Source organism: Dermacentor silvarum, chromosome 10, assembly GCF_013339745.2.
Source record: "Dermacentor silvarum isolate Dsil-2018 chromosome 10, BIME_Dsil_1.4, whole genome shotgun sequence".
NCBI classification, from domain to species: domain Eukaryota; kingdom Metazoa; phylum Arthropoda; class Arachnida; order Ixodida; family Ixodidae; genus Dermacentor; species Dermacentor silvarum.
The window spans coordinates 52,528,518-52,547,026 of NC_051163.1; the positions used below are offsets into that span (position 1 = coordinate 52,528,518).

General features: G+C 44.4%; 1 protein-coding gene across 1 annotated transcript in view; it reads left to right on the plus strand.

The window, feature by feature from the left end:
• LOC119431284 (mutS protein homolog 4) overlaps nt 1–18,509 on the plus strand; it is a 46,047-nt gene that overhangs the window by 9,523 nt on the left and 18,015 nt on the right. The window contains exons 7-14 of the mRNA XM_049657904.1: nt 3,344–3,538; nt 5,216–5,335; nt 7,509–7,575; nt 11,204–11,400; nt 11,904–11,979; nt 13,588–13,671; nt 13,778–13,823; nt 14,519–14,643. Coding sequence (XP_049513861.1) covers nt 3,344–3,538; nt 5,216–5,335; nt 7,509–7,575; nt 11,204–11,400; nt 11,904–11,979; nt 13,588–13,671; nt 13,778–13,823; nt 14,519–14,643 — 910 coding nt within the window. The remainder of the gene's footprint in view (nt 1–3,343; nt 3,539–5,215; nt 5,336–7,508; nt 7,576–11,203; nt 11,401–11,903; nt 11,980–13,587; nt 13,672–13,777; nt 13,824–14,518; nt 14,644–18,509) is intronic.

The window sequence follows — 18,509 nt, forward strand, 5'->3', positions numbered from 1 at the left end:
ACGGTAGACTTCCATTAATTAGGCTCTGGTTAATTCAATCTTTTGGTTAATTTGATCCCGACCGAAGGTCCCGGCTGGCGCACATACATTTCTATGGGCCCAAACCTCCATTATTTCGATCTCTAAATTGGCTTTCGCCAGATAGTTCAATCTTGGCTGGTCAGCTTCGCCGCAATACAGGCGTGTTATGCGGTGAAACACACGCAGTGCGGTGAAGCATACACAATTATTGCATTGAAGCAAACCAAGAATGTAAAGGGGTCACTGTCACGGGATGTGTTCCTTAATTACAAAGGAGCGCATGCACCATCTCTGGTCATGTTCGACCCGCCTATTAAGCATACTGGCATCCATTCGGAGCTGTTTCTGATGTTGCTGTGGCGATTTGAGCATTCGTTTTGCCCGTCATGCGTGTCTCGTCTACGAGACCGTTAACAATGGCCTAGTACGCAGGTCGTTAATTATACGCATGCGCACGCCCTGTGCACCGAGAAGTGGAGGAAAACCATCTCTGTTTGGGAAGGCTAGCAAAAAAGAAGGTGGTAAGATGAAAAAAACCTCTAGAAGTCCAGGGGACATTTAAATGCAACAAAAGAGCGGGGGTCTATCTAAAACTCTGAATGCCTGCTAGTAAACTAATTCAGGCGTCTAGGTGCTCGTACTGTGACCGGAGACGGCGCATGTGCGTGTGTAAATTGAGGAGCACGTGTTGTGTCCCTTAACAGTGGCACCTTTCCCCCGCATGGTATGCTTCACCTTATAAACCTGTATTGCAGCAAAGCTAACTTAAAAAGCAAATGCTGCTAAGTGAATCAAGAGTGTTTTTTCTGTCATTTGTTTAATTCAACCCGCCGGATAATTTGACCAGTTTCCTTGGTCCCGTGAGGATCGAAGTAACGGAAGTCTACTGTGCTATTATTCTACAAGGCCTCACTGTGACAGAACAGTGCTAGCGGAGATTCACTGTTGTGGTCACTAGAATGCAGAAAGGGTTATATCTAGTTTTATCATTTCCTGCCTAAGGATTGTGCATCGAGGTGTATTGAGAATGGTATATCATGTAAAGTATAGCCTGCTCTTGAAGAGCACACCTAATTAGTACATTTGAACATCATAATAAAGTCACATCCGGGAGTGAATCGGGAGACCTTCACTCTGTTGCCTCTCATAGCGCCTGTGTTTCTTTCGAACATCAAACCCAATCAGTCAATGAATTATTGAGTCAGTCAGCCAATAAAGCAATCAATCAATCAAACTCTATTGTCTTTTTGCTCTGAAGCTCCTTTCTCAGCATTCTGTGCACATCAACAATCTGGCAATGTTCCCTGAGCCCCGACTACCTCTTTCAAGAAATCTGTCAGCAATCAACCAATCAGTTGGATTGACAGTCAATCAGTCAATTAATTCAGCTATCAGTTAATTTGTCCATCAGCCATCAATAAAACAAAACACAGTCAATCAATCAAACTGTTATATAACATGCAATTCCTATGGACAGCTACTGACATCCCGCTATGCAAGTACAGTTAAACCTCGCTATAACGAACTTCAATATAATGAAGTTCTCGATATAATGAAGCATTTTAACTTTTTATAACTTGTCCATGAAGCACCATGTATTTTGAACCTTAATATAATGAAGTGTGTTTATACACGCTTTCAATGTAGCAACGAAATTTCGCTGCTTCCGCAAGGAATACCGAGGCAATAAATGGAAACTTCTGCGGACACAGATGATAAAATGGTTGAGTTACATGTGCCTCTGAAATCTTACATGTGCTTGCTGTTACTTACATGTGCTTGCGAATGTGCCTCTGAAATCATGACTGCCAAAGCACAGCAGCGTAATGTTCCATATAAAGTCCAAGTGCGATAAGATCCTATCACGTGCTGTATGCTTTAGGTGCGAATGAAAGCATTCGCATGTTTTCGGGTGAGCCGAGAAGGATGGTGGCTTGGTGAGTGCCGTCTTCCCGCATGAGCAAGGGGAAAGGGGGAGGGAAGTGAGCTTGCAGTAACGCGATCAAGAGCGCACAAGGGCGGGGGAAGGGAGTAGGGGACAGGTCGTTGCATGTCTACATTTCTAGCACGACCGTGGCTGCACATGGCTGGCAGCGTGCAGTCCATGGGCCATGTTTTAAAGGTAGCCTGCCACATGTGCAAAGACGGCAAGCTGAGATGGCGTGGCTGTCTTCCTGCGCATTTAGCGCTGGAGGTTGCATGATCTCAAGTTCCGGAGACGCGTTGAAGCGAGACGCAGACAAAGCGTTCACTCTCCGCGCTGCCGACGCTTTTCATGATAGCCGTGTCCCACTGCGGATGACCCTATCAGCCGCGGGGGCGGAGTGGACACGAAAGTATGGCTGGTTTCAGTTTGTACCATCGATGTAAAAATATTGTGACACAGCACAAACCGTATGTTTCATTGCCGACTCAAATTCAACAAAAAAAAAAAATTTTTTCTCGTTCAAATTTGCTTTTTCCGATTGCCCGATAATTCGAGCATTTTTACAGCTCCTTCCGTGTAAGAAAGTTCCATCAGTGGCTGTACTTATTTGCATAAAAGATCAAATTTCAATATAATGAAGCAAATTGCCGATTGTAACGACTTTGTTATGTCAAGGTTTAACTGTAGATGAGTCCTGTGCACGGGGCACCGGGGACAAGGCTACATCAGTGCACACCCAGACATGGACGAGAGCAATAATGCCGAGCTAATCTCTGTTAACCTATACAAACCAATTAGTTTGTTCACTTACCTATAACAGCTCTCCTTCTGTAAAGAAAACATTGAACCACCCTGGAAAGCACTGGCGACGATGATGGGATCTCAGTGCACAGAATTCATGTAGTTGTACAGTGCACCACAGGATGTCAGTAGCTGTCTGTGGGAATTGCATGTTACATGACACAAACTCTGCAGTATTTTTTGCTCTGAAGCTCAGTGCATTCAGTGAGCGTCAACTACACTTTGTCTGACAGTCTTCTCTGAGCTTTTGACTGCCTCTGCCAATCAGTGACTCTGTCAATTAATCTAACAATCAATAAATCAATCAGCCAATCAAACTCTATTGTCTTTTTGCTCTGAAGCTCATATCTGTGCATAACGTGAGCCTCAACTACATTATCTGGCTGCACAAACGCCCGTGTACTGTGCATTGGGTGCACGTTAAAGAACCTTAGGTGGTCAAAATTAATCCTGAGTCCCTCACTACGATGTGCCTCACAATCAAATAGTAGTTTTGGCACGTAAAACCCCAGAATTTAATTAATTAATTTTTTTTGTACTTTATCTGGCGATCCTCTCCGAGCCTTGACTGACGTGTGCCCCTTTCCCGCCCAGTTTTTGCTGGCCAAGTTTGCGGACATGGAGACGCTCCTGGCAGCTCTGGTGCAGGTGCCGCGTGTCGAGACCCTGCGCACCATGGAGGCGGCCGTGCACAACTGCGTCTGCATCAAGCACATCCTCGAGCATGTCGAGCCACTGCGCATCGTGCTGGAAAAGTGCCAGGACACCCTGCTGGGGACGTATGCATCGGTGAGAAGCACAGCCCAGCGATTACAGCGTCTTGCTTTCACACGATTCGAGTAGAACCTGAAACCGTACACCTTTAAAGACAAGAAAAGACAACATGACAGGGAGGACGCCGGTCTTGCAACTGATTTTACTGCCCGAAAGATACACTCAGTTGAAGTAAAATCAGTTGAAGACCAGCGTCCTCCCTGTCATGCTGTCTTTTCATCTCTTTAGAGCTGTACGAAGTTGAGATTTTCTACTTGGCATTTTTTTTTTTTGGCATTAGGTGAAGGCCCAAACCCTTTAAACCCTAGAAGAGAACACCAGCAAGCCATCAGAGCACCCTAAATAATTGACATCTTTGAAAAGGCGCTTAGGATGAGGGACAAAGCCAATAAGGACACTGTGAGCATTCACTGAAAAAAATGAAAAGCAGCAGATCCAACGACTTGGGATCTACATACAGCGAAGCTTTGTGTGAGTGCATAAAGAATCGAAGCGCGAGTTCATGCTTATTCTTTCCCCCGCACAGCTGCTGCAGCGGATGCACTAAGGCGAGCGCCTTCTGGTGGTGGTACAATGATTGAAGTTAAAGATTGTGGAACATCCTGGCGTTCTGCTGGCTCTTTTTTTTTTTTTTCTTTCTTTCTTTCTTTCTTTCTTTCCACCGTACAGCCACCGCCGCGGAGGCGAGTACCATCTGGTGGTGGTGCGAGGAACCCAGGGGGGGTGACATCGCGCACGTCCTTTGCTGTGATTTGTTGGCCTATTCGGCAAGGGAACAGCCACGCAGCACCCACGATCACGAAAACCCAGCGAGGTTCGCAAAGAAAAGCTTCGCTTTAAAAAGAAAGAAAAAAACGAGGCACAAAAGAAGGCGCATGTGTCCTGTCTTTCTTTGCCTTTTCTTGTTTTAAGCGTCTTTTCAAAGAAACTAGTTCTAACTCGCCCAGTTTGCCGCTATTATCGAGTGATTTACTATAATGCCTGTTTCTTTGAACCAGTTTTGGTTTGAGCACCCAGGAGGTGGATGCATCATGACATCATGATACATTAGCTCATTCCCTTCCTATGCTCGCTAAGGATGCCACAAACACACTAAGGTTGACACAATCGCAAAAAATTGCAAAAACCGAAGAAACGAGGGTGGAAACGAGGCCCATTTTTCTATGATCAGTGTTATCATACCGCCATACTGCTTCATAACGTCAGCAAATTTAGCTCTCTATCATGATATCCCGATGAAGTTGATAACGCCAGGTCCGGCATTTAAGTGCAAGAGGCATATGGTAGAGTTTCTACTACCTATGCTAACCTAACCTAAAGCATGACTTTGCAAAAGACAAGCTAACCTTGGTGAAGTTGGCTAGCCTATCCTAACCTATACTAAAGCATGACTTGGCTAATGCCAACATGACCCAACCTAGGTTAGGTTATTAACTATGCATGACTTGGTAAGTGCCAAGCTGTCCTAACCTAGGTTAGGTTAGCTACCCAATTCCTAAATGAATCTAGAGCACCGCATGGCACATTCCAAGCCAACATAACCTTACCTAACCTGAATCTTGACTTAGCATTTGTCTCTGATGCCCCTTTAAAGTGTTTTCAGCTTGTTGTAGTGTGAGTGTCAGACAACACTGTTTGCACACCAGAAAACACTTGCTCACACCTCAGCTTTTGTTGGATTTCCCGACGCAGTACATCACCGACGTCCGGTATGGCCAAATGCATGAAAGCATCTGCACAGTGATAAGGGAAGACGTCGTTTACCAGAAGGGCATATGGAACAGGGTCCTCCAGCTCTGCTTCAGCATAAAGGTTGGTCTAACAAGGTTGTTGTACTCTGGTTACTGTATCCTGTTTATATCAGCGAGTGCAGTCAGAGCTGTAGCCATAAATAGCTGAGTAAAACAAAATTATGCTCAACCCATGCACCGTGAGAATCGGACCACTTGCAAGCATTGACCACACGGAAAAGTTGGGCACATTTTTCACCAGGAAATGCCTCGCTCAATGTAAACTTGTGGTGCCTCAGCATCACGGACATGTTCGACAAAAACCAGAGTCTATTATACAGCGCACACTACACACCAAGCCGAAGTCTTCCTGCACGAAATTTTTTTTCAAAGTACTAGTACTTGTTTTCACCTGTAAATGATACGGTCCTGCTTAACTTCTTTCTCATCACTGCATATCAGTGCCATTTGACTTCATGTGTGTGAGCAAATATGCACTCACATTCCAAGCCATCCTTTGCAGCATATCAATGCTGCTTGCTTCACTTTGCATTTCTGGGCGGAATGTTCACCACACTCCTCGGTGCTCATCGTAGCCACTCGACTACTCCATTCTGCATTTGCGAGCTAGTATGCACTGACGTTCTAAAGCCCTGTGTTGAACCACGCCCACCAGCCAACCACCATTACCACGTAAAATAAATTCTGGGCTTTTATGTGCCAAAGCCACAATCTAATCATGAGGCGCACCATAGTGAGGTACTCGGGAATAATTTTGACCACCTGGGGTTCTTAATGTGCACCTAAATCTAAGTACACAGGCATTCTTGTATTGGGCGCCCCCCGGCCACTGCAACTGGAATTCTAACTTACGACCTCATGCTTAGCAATGCAATGCCATTGCCACTAAGCCACGGCTGCAGATCATTACAACATAACAAATGGAGATAGTTTGAGCCCTGATTCTTCATAACCCATTGTGCGAGAAGACAACTGCCAAAGCCCGCAAAGTGGGAGCAGAGGCAAATTAAGGTTCACTTTAAAAAAGCATTTGGCACTGAATTTAAGAAGGTCACTCATGCACGAGCACTCAAAGGCAATTTCCTTCAAAGAGTCAACTCCCCCCAACCCCTCTTTATTTCACTGAATGTAACCTCACTCGCATGCTGTACATGCCTATCACTGAGTGGTAGTGCCAGTGTTTAAAAATAGGTAAAATTTCCTGGCAGGTATTGTAGCCTAAAGAAAATCTAAGGGCCGATCTCCATTGATCATATCAATATACAAAGGTCTCTCATTGGAGGATGTGACTTTTAATTTTGCCATCAGTGTTTTTGCTGACAATTTTACTGTTTCACTGCATCGCTCATCCATGTGGCTTCTAATTGAGACCAGTTGGCATGTAGAGTCCCACAAAAACCGACTGGCATTTAGGGTGCCAGACCATTTGGCATGTACAGATACCAAGTGGTGCCTCTGAAAACCGCTGAATAATCATTTATTTATTCCAATTGCCCTCAAGGTCTAGTGACATTACAGAGGAGAGTGGTTACTATCAATGAGTGGCGTGAGAACAGTCGATACTTCCTGTTCATACAGTATTAGCTAAAAGAAGAAAGCAAAGGTACTTATTCATGATTTCACGGCAGTCGGCAACTACAACAGAAAATATAAAACAAACAGAAATTGACCAACGTGCATCTAAGCAGGGATCTCTTGATTCCAAGTATGTGGGCATGTTCTTCTTTCTGGGGTTTTACATGCCAAAACCAGTTCTGATAATGAGGCATGCCGTAGTGGAGGGCTCCGGATTAATTTTGGCCACCTAGGGTTCTTTAACGTGCACTACAACGCAAGCACACGGGCGTTTTTGCATTTCGCCATCATCGAAATGCGGCCGGCGCAGCTGGGATTCGATCCTGCGACCTCGTGCTCAGCAGCGCAATGCCTTAGCTAACTGAGCCACCACGGCGGGTATGTGGGTATGCAAAGAGGCCCAATTAGCACTGTCTTAAAACCAATTGGACCCACAGTGATGTTCATTTGGAACCATTTTGACACAAGAAGTGTCTGGCAATGCAATAGGGTCCAGTTGTGTCTTTATAAAAAATCTCGTCGGACTCAATGTATATGTGTGTGTGCGTCTGTGTATTTTGACTGGGATGGTTATTTGTTAACAGGGTGTGACCACTAAGATACAAATGCCGAATTCGATGTCACATTTATCGTTTCGTTACACCTGGTTTCCGCTTCAGCCCGATGTCAACGGCCTTCTCGACATCGCCCGGAGAACGTACTCAGAAGTGCAAGATGATATTCATGGCAAGTACATGCTTCATCCACATTTGCACCGTAACATGGAATATCACAGTTCATGTATTCCTGTGCATGACTATGTGCATTCTAACACAGTCGCGCATCGGGCAAGGCTTCGCTTAACAGCTTCGAGCAAGCCATGTAACAGGTGCGCATCTCTTGCTGTTCGGAGTGTCGTCTCATTTCTGTCATGGTCAAAAACTAAGAAAAGTGTTCAGTGTTGCTCATCTTTTGCGTAGAGAAATGACTGACCAGGCAATGAAGAAAGTAGGTTGTGGGGTCTCACACGTGCTCTTGCGACAAAGGAACGACACCACAGTAGTGCAAACAATCAAAAGGACGTTTATTGCACCTTTCATACACTAATGCACGCTAGCCGAATTACTACCCATAGAACATTCACATGGGCGCGCGACAAATCAAGGAAGTCCGACTCACCACGACCGGATAGCGAGCGAATATGTTCGCCCGCATGCTAAACACCAATGCCTAATTGTTCACGTGTACGGTCACGCGAACAGTGGCGTGTTCGAACGATCCGTGTTCGTCCATACCGGTGTCCTGCTCCTAGCTTCGCGAGACGATCTCGCGAAGCGGTGATCGGCGCACACGCGGAACGTCCGCATCACTCACCGGCCCCACCTCCAAGAAGGAAGCGCCATCTCCCTTTTGCGCCAAGGGAACCCCGCTGTTAGGTGGCGTTAGCCGCGCAACACTAGCGCCATCTCTCGCAATACACCGCCGCGGTAAAGCCACGCGGCGAAGCCGGATTACAGGAGACGGGAGCCATGCGGGGAAAACCACATCAGGGGACGCGACCCCCACAAGGTAGAAATGTGGGCACACAAAACAGATTTAATGGGATGTTCAACACTAAGATTTGAAGCAAACATCAACCGCAAATATATCTGCGAGGTGCAGTCGAAGAACTTTCATGTGTACGATGCAGTGTATCCTTCCAGAGGTAATGCGTCGGGCAACTGTTACAGTCAACAGCTATCTTGCTAATGTATGTATAAGGGCTGTCCAATAATAAACTAACCTTTTTTTGCATAAAATTGATGGCAAATGTCTCAGGCGGTGAAGCAAGCGGATTTTCCCTGTCAAACAGACTTCCAAATAGCGTTGCGTGTCATGAGGACAGTAGTGTAAGACGAGACGAGGACAAAAAAGGAAATGGGATGGGCACTGAATCTGAGCCTGTTTCCTTCTTTCTTAGTTCCTGTCCTGTTTCGTTCCTTGCCTTGTCTCATGCTACTGTCCTCATAATGAATCATTCTACAAACTATCCCTGGTGTCAGTTCTGTGTTACATGTATCTAAGGAAATAGATGCAATTTTTTATTGTTGTACCTCTTTCCTGTTTTCTTTTTTCCTTTTTTCTTTTTTTCTTTTGGAGGGGGGTGCACTTGGAAATGTCCAGTACTTGATTTGATAAAGTGCCTTGGCTGTCTGGTTGGATATATCATGATAGGAAAGAACAGTCTTTTCTGAAAGAACAGTATCCAGATGTGGTTTGAGGTTACTGTTAAATTTGATTTGATTAGAAAACTTGACTATTTGAAGACCTCCAGCTGTTACAAAAGTAGCTGCCTTCCTTCAGTACAAAGCTCTCTTTTCTACAGTCTCAGTGGTACGTTGATACAGAGTTGGCCAATCATTTCCAACATTGCATTCTTGAAAAACTGCGCAGGTAAAGACGGGACAAGCATAAGAAATTTGACTAGGATGGGTGCAGTCAAATTTCTTATGCTTGTCCCATCTTTAAAGAGGTCCTGAACCACCTCTCGGGCATAGGTGAAAAAACAGTATGCGGGTAGCATACGCAGCTGTGGACATCTCAACCAAATTTTGCAGTTATGCAAAACTTCAAATATTTATTGATGCAGCTTAATAAACAGTCTGAAGTAAGCGAAAATCTGCTTTATAATTTCGATAATAATTACGTACTTTCGGAAGAAGCCGACTATCGTCTGCTCACGGTCAGCCGCAACTGCCTATATTGGAATTAAACTTTGACCACTCTGCTTATTGGCATCGTAGCCGTCGGGTCTCGCTAATTCTGACTAGTTTTGAACACTCAACTAGCCTCGAACCACCGAAACTTATGAGGAAGCTTTAGCTCGGGCCCAACTCTGATGCCGCCTATTCAAATATACATGTAAAACACAGAAACAGTTTTCTGAGATAACGACTGGGCCGACTTTAATTAAATTTGTTGCACTTGAGAGAGAAAGTTAATTTCTAGTGACTGTTGGAAGCGGAATTTCGATTGAGGACCTGCATTTTTTTGATGGAATTTTCAAATAATGGTAAGTTTTAAAAAAATGGAAGCACGAAGTTTACAAATTTGTAGCTATGCACCTAGAGCAGATATCGCAGTTCTGTCAACTGCATCCATTAGAGCATCCAAAGCAGACAAATTTGATATGTCAATTTATATCTTACATGAATTCGTCACATTGTTTATAAGGGTTTTGCAGATGTTGTACTCATAAATTAGTGGTCTGTTTGAGAGCTATGTATAATATATCTATTTTGTTCGCTTCAGATATACTATTAGGTGCAATTTACAGAATTGTGATATCATTTTTCATTGCTGAGTTACAGAGTTGTAAACTTGATTGTTTCAATTTCTGAAAATGTGCAACTTTGGCAACATTTATTAAAAATTGATGACCCAAATCAAAAGGTCGCAACCAATAGTCACTAGACTTTAACTTTTTCTTTTAAATGCAACAAACCTCATCAAATTTGGTGCTGTGGTCGCCGAGAAAAACGATTTATCCTTTCCCACGGAAACAAGGAAATTTCCCAAGAAATTTCTCAGGAGGCCCCAAACTAGAACTTCCTCTTAAGGTCAGGCCACACACACGCTTCTGAGCACACGTGCGCTCCTGGTTGCTCCTGTCTAGATGCCTTGGCAGACTTCGCTTCGTACAGACGTATTGCCAGCGCAAAATGTGCAAGTTGGATGTCGCCACTATCCGTCGGTCAAGCTGGTGCTGGACAGAGCCGATCTGCACCACGTAGCATGGCCAGACTAGTGCATATGAGAGTGAGCGCACACTCAAGCCCTGTCGTGCACAAGGCAAACGTGGCGCATACAAACTACAATTACATGTAGCTGGGGTCTGCTACATAGCGTAGGTACCACGGCCACTGTGGGGTGCCGTGATGAGTTCACTGGCTGAGTGCACTGCGGCTCGCTGAAGACAACCGCGTTTGGTACGTCGCAGGTGCCAAAATCGGTAATAGTGGCGCATACGTGAACACCCAAAATCAGATTTGAACTGTGTGCCACGGTGACGTTCAGTAGGCGGAGCCTTGTGGGCATACCCCGCTCCGCCGTAGCCTTCGCAATGCAAAGCATTGAAGAAGGAGCGGAGGCTCCGCGGAGGGGCTTGTACACGACCTTTGAATGCCAATAACTCCACTTCTGCTGAACACATTGAAATACTTTTTGCGGCAAATTGTTTCTGAAATTGTCTATTCTAACTTCAAATTCCATTCTCGACTTCTATAAAAAGTAGTTCAGGGCCCCTGTAATTGCATATTTTTTTAACGAATGCAATTATACCAACTTGCCCAGCTGTCCATACTTTCAATGCTTATTTCCAATGTCTTGAATGCAGAGATGGTCGAGAAAGACATGGCGCTGGAATGCGCGCTGCCGCTCAGGGTGGCCTACTCCCAGCTTCGTGGCTTCTACATCCAGATGAACTACACTGGGAGCATTCCCGAGCTGCCCGACAAGTTCATCAAGGTTTCACTCACAAAGACGACCATCTCGTTCACCACCGACAGTCTGGTGGGTTTGAAAACATGGACAGTGTCCATTTTCAAAGTGTAGTGCAATAGGTATCACTTAGATCACAAGGTTCTAAGTTTACTGTTATCCTTGAAAAGAAAAACTGTACGATCATTGCGTTTGAGCAGTTCTAACATTTGGGGTGCAAACTTGGGAGTTTAACTAGAACATCTCAGAAAAAAGCTGAAGTTTGTGCAAAGAGAGAAGGGATGAAAAATTGTAGGTGTTAAGTTAAGGGACGGGAAGAGAGCAGTCTGGATTGCAGAGCAAATGGCGGTAGCCAATATTCTAGTTGACATCAAGGGTAATAAATTGAGTTTGGCAGTCCATGTAATGCATAAGGCCTATTAGAGTTACAGAATGCATGCCAAGGGAAAGAAAGGGCAGTCGAGGACAGCAGAGAACTAGGTAGTGTGAAGAAATTATTGAACTTGCAGGCACTGTAGATTTAAATTACCTGCTGTGCTGGTGAGTCAGTGGTCGAAATGGGAAAGGTAAAATAACCCGCGCTTTCCAAAAAGCAGTATCGCATCTCAAGATTGCGCTTAGGCCAGAAGAGCCAATTTGATGCACCCACACGGCTCACTAATAAGCTCTTAGGTATGCCTTTAGAAGTAGTGATAAAAGGAGGTGCGTATACCAACTTGGGTATAAAATGGAGACAAGGTACTGAACTTGTCCAAAGTCCATTGAGGAATTCTGCCAGGACAATTTACAGGCTATTTACGCCCCTAAGAAAGTCACTAGAAAATGTTGCTAGGACCTCAAAAAGCCAAAGTTGGCATTAAGATGACTAAGAGAAATAGTTTCCTAATCAAGTTACTACAGGGAACTCTGTCGCTAGTCTCTAAGGGACCTACAAGCATGGCTGTTCGGCCAATATGGAAAGTGATGGTTAGTACAATAGATTTTCTTAACTTCATCCTTCTGGCTACAAACGGCTCTTTAACTTTGTTCATTGGTCATTTCCAATAAAGATATTGTGTTACAAATGCAACAATTCACAATGATGACCCGTTTGGGCAGAGACTAATCGCCTTGCTCAATTTGGTTTGCCATGTTTAGAAAACTGTGAGCGCTAGGAAATTTAGGAATAGATACCGTAAATCAACAACACCAAAAGAACATTTGATGCGACAAGCACTAAGATTAGACAGATTCATGCATTCTACTGCATCACCACCATGGTAGCGGACCATCGCAGCGCCCGAGTTCCCTCTAGTAAATTTTTTGTTGGAAACTCAGCAACTAAAAACATGCTTAAATATATAGCAACTTTCTCACTGAGTTACCAACACTGCAGCCGGTGCATTGCGTTATCTGTTGGTGCTAATAAATGGGGACAAAGAAAGCACAATAAAAGCCTGCACTTGCAGAGATGCACATGTCTTCTGTGTGTCTCACAAAATGGAAAGGTGAAAAACTGAGGGGCGATATTCTTGATCCCTTCTCAGTCACTCGGAGAATGTGACATTTATGTTACATAACATATAGCTCCAAACGAGACAGAGGTTCACAGGAAGAATAGATCAACAGTGATAAACAAGCAATGTTTCTGAAGCCCACGTTTGAATAAGGGGATGTGGCTTCATATAACTACTGCTGCCGCCACCTATACTATCACTACAGATATGCTGCTTAATGGCTTTGGTCTCTATGGAATTACACAATGAAACAACTAATGTAAACCTGAATATCCTCACTGCAACAAATATATTCCTCCAAGGGCAGCTTTTTGCAAACGTTCGGCCTTTCGCTTTCGATGATGATCGTCAATGATGGTTCTTGCGCAATTTTTTTGGCAGTAACAGAACTGAAGCCAAGAAAAGCTTGGGAAATTAACTGTGTTTCTTGAATTAAATGCAGACATTGTAATGAAAAGGGGAAGTGAAAGTGAACGTAAAGACATCTGCTGGCGGCAAGTCGTCTTTTCTTACAACTCGCAAGCTAGCTTGTTAGCTCACCAGCCACCAGCTTGCTTACCTACATAACACATCTGGCTGCATAGTCAAATTTCGTGGTAATGAAGTTGCATTCGACACCAAGATGCCTTTGTTACATATGATATTTGTTATCAGCATACGTATGTTCATTGAATGCTGGTATTGGCGGGAGACATATTGCCTAGATTTGCTTTGTTGTATCCATGTTCATTACATTCAGCAGCCTGCTACTGTCACGATAAATGTTTTCTCAACTGAAAAAAAGTTGCTGAAGTCTGCAAATTTTTTGTTCTTTCTTTTCGTGCCTTGCTGTTGCTGCAAATTCCTGTGACCAAGATCAAGATGAATGGTAAGAATTATACTGTACTTTCCCTTGTCCATGAACCTCTAGAAAGCCTTACTACTCTTTACGGAGTTAATCTCTTTTTTTTTTCTATTTCTTCTTTATTTCGCAGACAGAGCTAGAGAGGCCATGCACGAAATTGCCCGCCTAAGCTCGAGGTATGCCCTGTTTCTTTCACTCGAAATGAGTTTGATGTGTCTGAAAACAGCACCTAGCTGCAAAGGTTTCTGGAAGTCTACTGTGATGTGTCGAAGTGCAGGGCCTGTTGGTGTTGCATTGTCAAGGATAAAATAGCGCAATGAGCAAGATGGGGAGAGCAAGATGAAACAATATGAGCACTAAGTGATGTCATGTGATGTTATAGCGGTCTTGATGAAGCACATCTTGTCTTGCTGGAACACCCATAACTTGCCAGTTGAGCCCTGCCTTTTTTTTTCATTTTCGTATCGCATGCCTTCATGCAAATAAGCATAGCCCTCTGTAAACATGTGACAGCTTCCTTCTTATGTATGTATTGTAAAGAAACAGACAGCCGGCCCACTTCTTCTCTCACGCCCGCCATGGAAGCGCCCGAGCCCAACTGCCGCTTCTTTTCCTCATTACACTCGGTCATGCTACCAAAGGTGGCTCTGAGCATGGGAAGTTGCCGAAGATGGCTCTGGCGGGCGGCATTGGCTGTTTCGGGATGGTCGCATTTTCGGGAAGCACCCGAGCCCAAGTGCTGCTTCTGTTCTTCTTTACAGTATGCATGTATGCACGTGTATACGTTTTTATGTCTGTATGTGAGTGTGTTTATGTATATGCGTGCGCATGTTACATGCGTGTGTTTTTGCCACGCTTGCCAATTTCGCAGTGTCCTGAGCTCTGTCCTCCACAATGTTGTCTTGAACATTGGCTGTCTCTACAAGCTTGCCGAGGTGGTCTCCAATGTCGACTTCCTCCTTTCGCTGGCAGAAGCCTGCACACTGTCGGACTACGGTGAGCATTTTTGCTGCGGCTATAGGTCTCGAGAGAAGCTTTTCATGAGCTCGCAAGCCAACAGCTTACCTACGCACCACTTCCTGCAATATTACAGCACTGCAGCACATGCAATAAAGTGTACTAAAGCACAGACTGGGAAACTGTAAACTAGAACACATTTTGTGCATCGTTATAGGTATATAGTCATGTTGTGACACTGAGGAACCACACTGTGGCACAACTGGGAGTCATAAAACTAACTCTTTATTGCACGAACTTGTGCCCACAAAACAAGTTACACTCGACACAGGCATCGATCGTCAGAATCTGATCCGTGGGTCTAGCGTGTTGGCTATTTATACAGGACTTGCAGAAGGTTCCAGCATTATCGCTGGTTGGATACGTGCGTTCTATAATGTATAACAATATTCGCGTCGGGCAAACACAACATATACAACAAATAGAATCTGCGACAACGTCTAAGAATGTTCCCATACAGAAATGCGCGTCTTGCGCTGAGCGACAACTTTGCAACATTTGTTAGCCGGTGATAAGTGGTTACCGGAAAACGACAAGCAAGTAGGAGCGCGATCGGTTACTCCGTGCACGGTTGACCGAGGCCGCACCGACATCGTCAGCCGTGGGGTGTGGGCACATTTTTGGCGACATAAAAGTGATGACGCGCTCCTGTCAATCATTTTGAAACCGATCACGTCATCTGCTAGGAGCAGAATGCAACGAAAGGTGTGAAGTTCAAAAGGTCATGCGCTCGTTATGAGACCGGCTTCGCATGGCTTGTCCGGTGGATTGGATTGGATCCAAATTGCAGTTGCGGCTACAGAATGGCACGTTCGGATCCAATCCATGATCTAATTCAAGAAAATGGCAGTTGCAATGGCAGCTTCGGTTGTTGCGTTGGCGTTGCTCGAGGAGGAAGCAGAGTGGTTGGAGGTGTGAAATGCGTTTGAAGGAATGGGAGAAAGCGAATTCCGGTGTTGCTTTCGTTTCTAGAAACGAACAGTGCGTTGGTTGTGCTGCGAACTCAACCCCATCATCGGGTGCTAACGAGCCATGGAATGTTGTTGTTGCCTCTTGAAGAGCACGCCACTGTTCCCCCCTTTTTTGTGTGTGTGTGCGTACGATGCCACCTAGCAACCATGCAGAAAACTAATAGTTATAAATTGTAGTAGTCATACGTATTACTATTTGAGAACATTTTTAAGCTTGAGAAGAAAAACTACATTATATAAAGATTTTATTCATTGGAAGGCAAGAAACACTTCTTTCTGTAGTATATTGTCTGAAAACAGACGGTAAACGAGGCACTTAAGCTTCCGGGGAGTTCACCGCCTGCCGATTTGCTGCTCTCTCCCTCCCGTTCTCACAAATTTGCATACTGCCCACTTTGTGACATTGCAGCAACTGAACAGAACGTCTTTCGAACAAAGATCTCCGATCGCGCCCTAGGGGTGTCAATACAAAAGTGTTGTTTTAGAGGACAGCTCTTAGGCGCCCGTTCCTGCGACGAGCGTCAGCGTCCTCGGCATAACCGAGCGAATGAGCACAGTGAAGGATGAAAGAGTGAATGCAGAGCACAACTGAGGATGAAAGGCAACGAGAGCGAAGATAGCACGAGGAGGAAAGCGTGAAGGAGGAGGGTGCAGCGGAAGCATAAGGCAGAAAGCAGAGGAGAGGGATATGGCAAAAGCGTGAGAAGAAAAGTGTAGTGCCACGTAAGATGGGCTCTGTGGCAACGATGGCTACAAGTTGGCGCCAGAGTAGCGCACGTTGTCTGTTCACCAATGATGCCAACAATTAGGCACGTGGCGAGCGCGTCCACCGATACCATATATGAGAACCAAAGCGCTGCATGAGCAAAGTTCTGTCTGCGGCGGCTGCTGTGAATCGCACCCACGCGTCACCCACGAGGTTCCTCTCGCGATCTCCCGATTAGCAAGGCAGTCGCGCCACACTTCGCTCTGTTTGCAACGTGCCACACGAGACAGATTGTCCGTGCCAACCAATATATAGAAAAATGAAAACACGTATAGAGCTGCGCTCAAATTTCGCATTACGAATTATTGTAATTGTCGGTGAATTTTTTTTTATGGCATATCCACTCACTAAACACCTGTTTCCCCAAGGCTGTGCATTATTAAAACAAATAATTTCAATTTCACACGCACTGATGAATGTAGGAACAAAAAGTTGCATTCTTGTTTGCTTCAACTTGATTGTATTTCAGCTTATGTTGATATCCACCTCTCTTCATGTTATCCAGTGTCAGTAAGTTAGAGCTTTATTACCAATTCTTCTGCTGCATCAGTACCTCTCCCCTTGATTGCTCGGGTTTCCTAAATGTCTTCTCCGAGAATGGAGTTGCAGTTTCTTGTTGTCACTTTGGCTCTACTGTATGTATATTGTGCATTTGCTTTAATTTTGTCAATGCGGTGTGCCAGCACAAATGAATAAATGTGTGTTCATATAAACCAATCTGGACTGTGTGTTTACAGCAGCTGAAGGCCTCAATTCTTCTAGAAGTATGTTATCGTCAATGCTATTTCAGGCTATGGCATAGGCTGTAGTACTACCTGCACCCGTCACTGCAATGTTTGTAAGAGGACACTATACTAAAGATGCCAACCAGTATTGGTAACTCAAGAGAAAGTCGCTAAATTTGTGTGCTTTCCATTCCCTCACTTCTTATTCCTATGTTTTGTGCACTACCCACAGTGTGAATTGCTAAATTTAGCGAGTGTTTTGTAACATTAACTGCGTGCTTTCTTGGTCTTAGTGACATTTCTGGTGACTTTTTTTTAGTGGTGTAAATGGCCTGTAAATTGTTCTAGCAAAATTCCTCAAGGGACATTGGCTAATTTTAGAGCCTCACCATCATTTTATCCCAAGATTGATATATGCACCTCCATTTGTCACTAATCTTAGACATACCTAAGAGCTTATTAGTGAGCCATCTGGGTGCATCAAAGCTGCTTTTCTAGGCAAAGCACCAATTTCAGATCTGATAGCGTTTTAGAAAACTGCTGGTTGTTTTTGCGTTTTCATATTCCAACCATTGACTTATGACCGCTGTATGTGATTTTAGGGTATAGTTTAAAAGATAACGAGGAAGATGTCTAGAAACAATCAAAACAATAAGAAGACTGAATTCCGAGCAAGCCATTATCAGCACCATCAGTTAGCAACTTTGATAATTATGGGATGTTTGGGGTCATGATTTGGCGACTTTGTCCAAAAGAAAGTCACCAACACTGATGCCAACAGCGCTGTTCATTCCGTTGTACAACTTGCAAGCATAGTGGCACACACTGGAGCCGGCTATACTATCGTTATCTTAATCTATGTTTTACCGACATTCCGTAACTCTGATAGACGACTGCTTATCTGCCCAACGCATGACATGGCCTGCTCGACTCCATTTTTCCCCTTAATGTCAAGCAGAGTGTCAGCTACCCCCATTTGCTTTCTAACCCACACGGCTGCTGCCCGTTTTTTAAACATGCTTTAAACACACATGCCTAACATACTTCGTTCCATCGCTCATTGCACGGTCCTTAAGCTTCTTTGTTAACTTCCAAGTTTCTGTTCCTAATGATAGTGCAGGTAGGATGCAATGATTGTATGCTTTTCTTTTCAAGGATAGCAGCTATGACTTGGTAATACCTACCATATGCGCTCCAACCAATTTTTATTCTTATGTAAGTATCCTTATCATATGCACAAAAGTCATATACAAGAACACTAAGAACATGGAAGTAGTGAGAATACTGGGCTTTTCCCATGTTCACAGTGAGGGGGAAGTCGGACAGTTATCTATAGCAGGGTTCAAGATATAATGAATCTGTGTTGCTACCTTTCCATCTTGT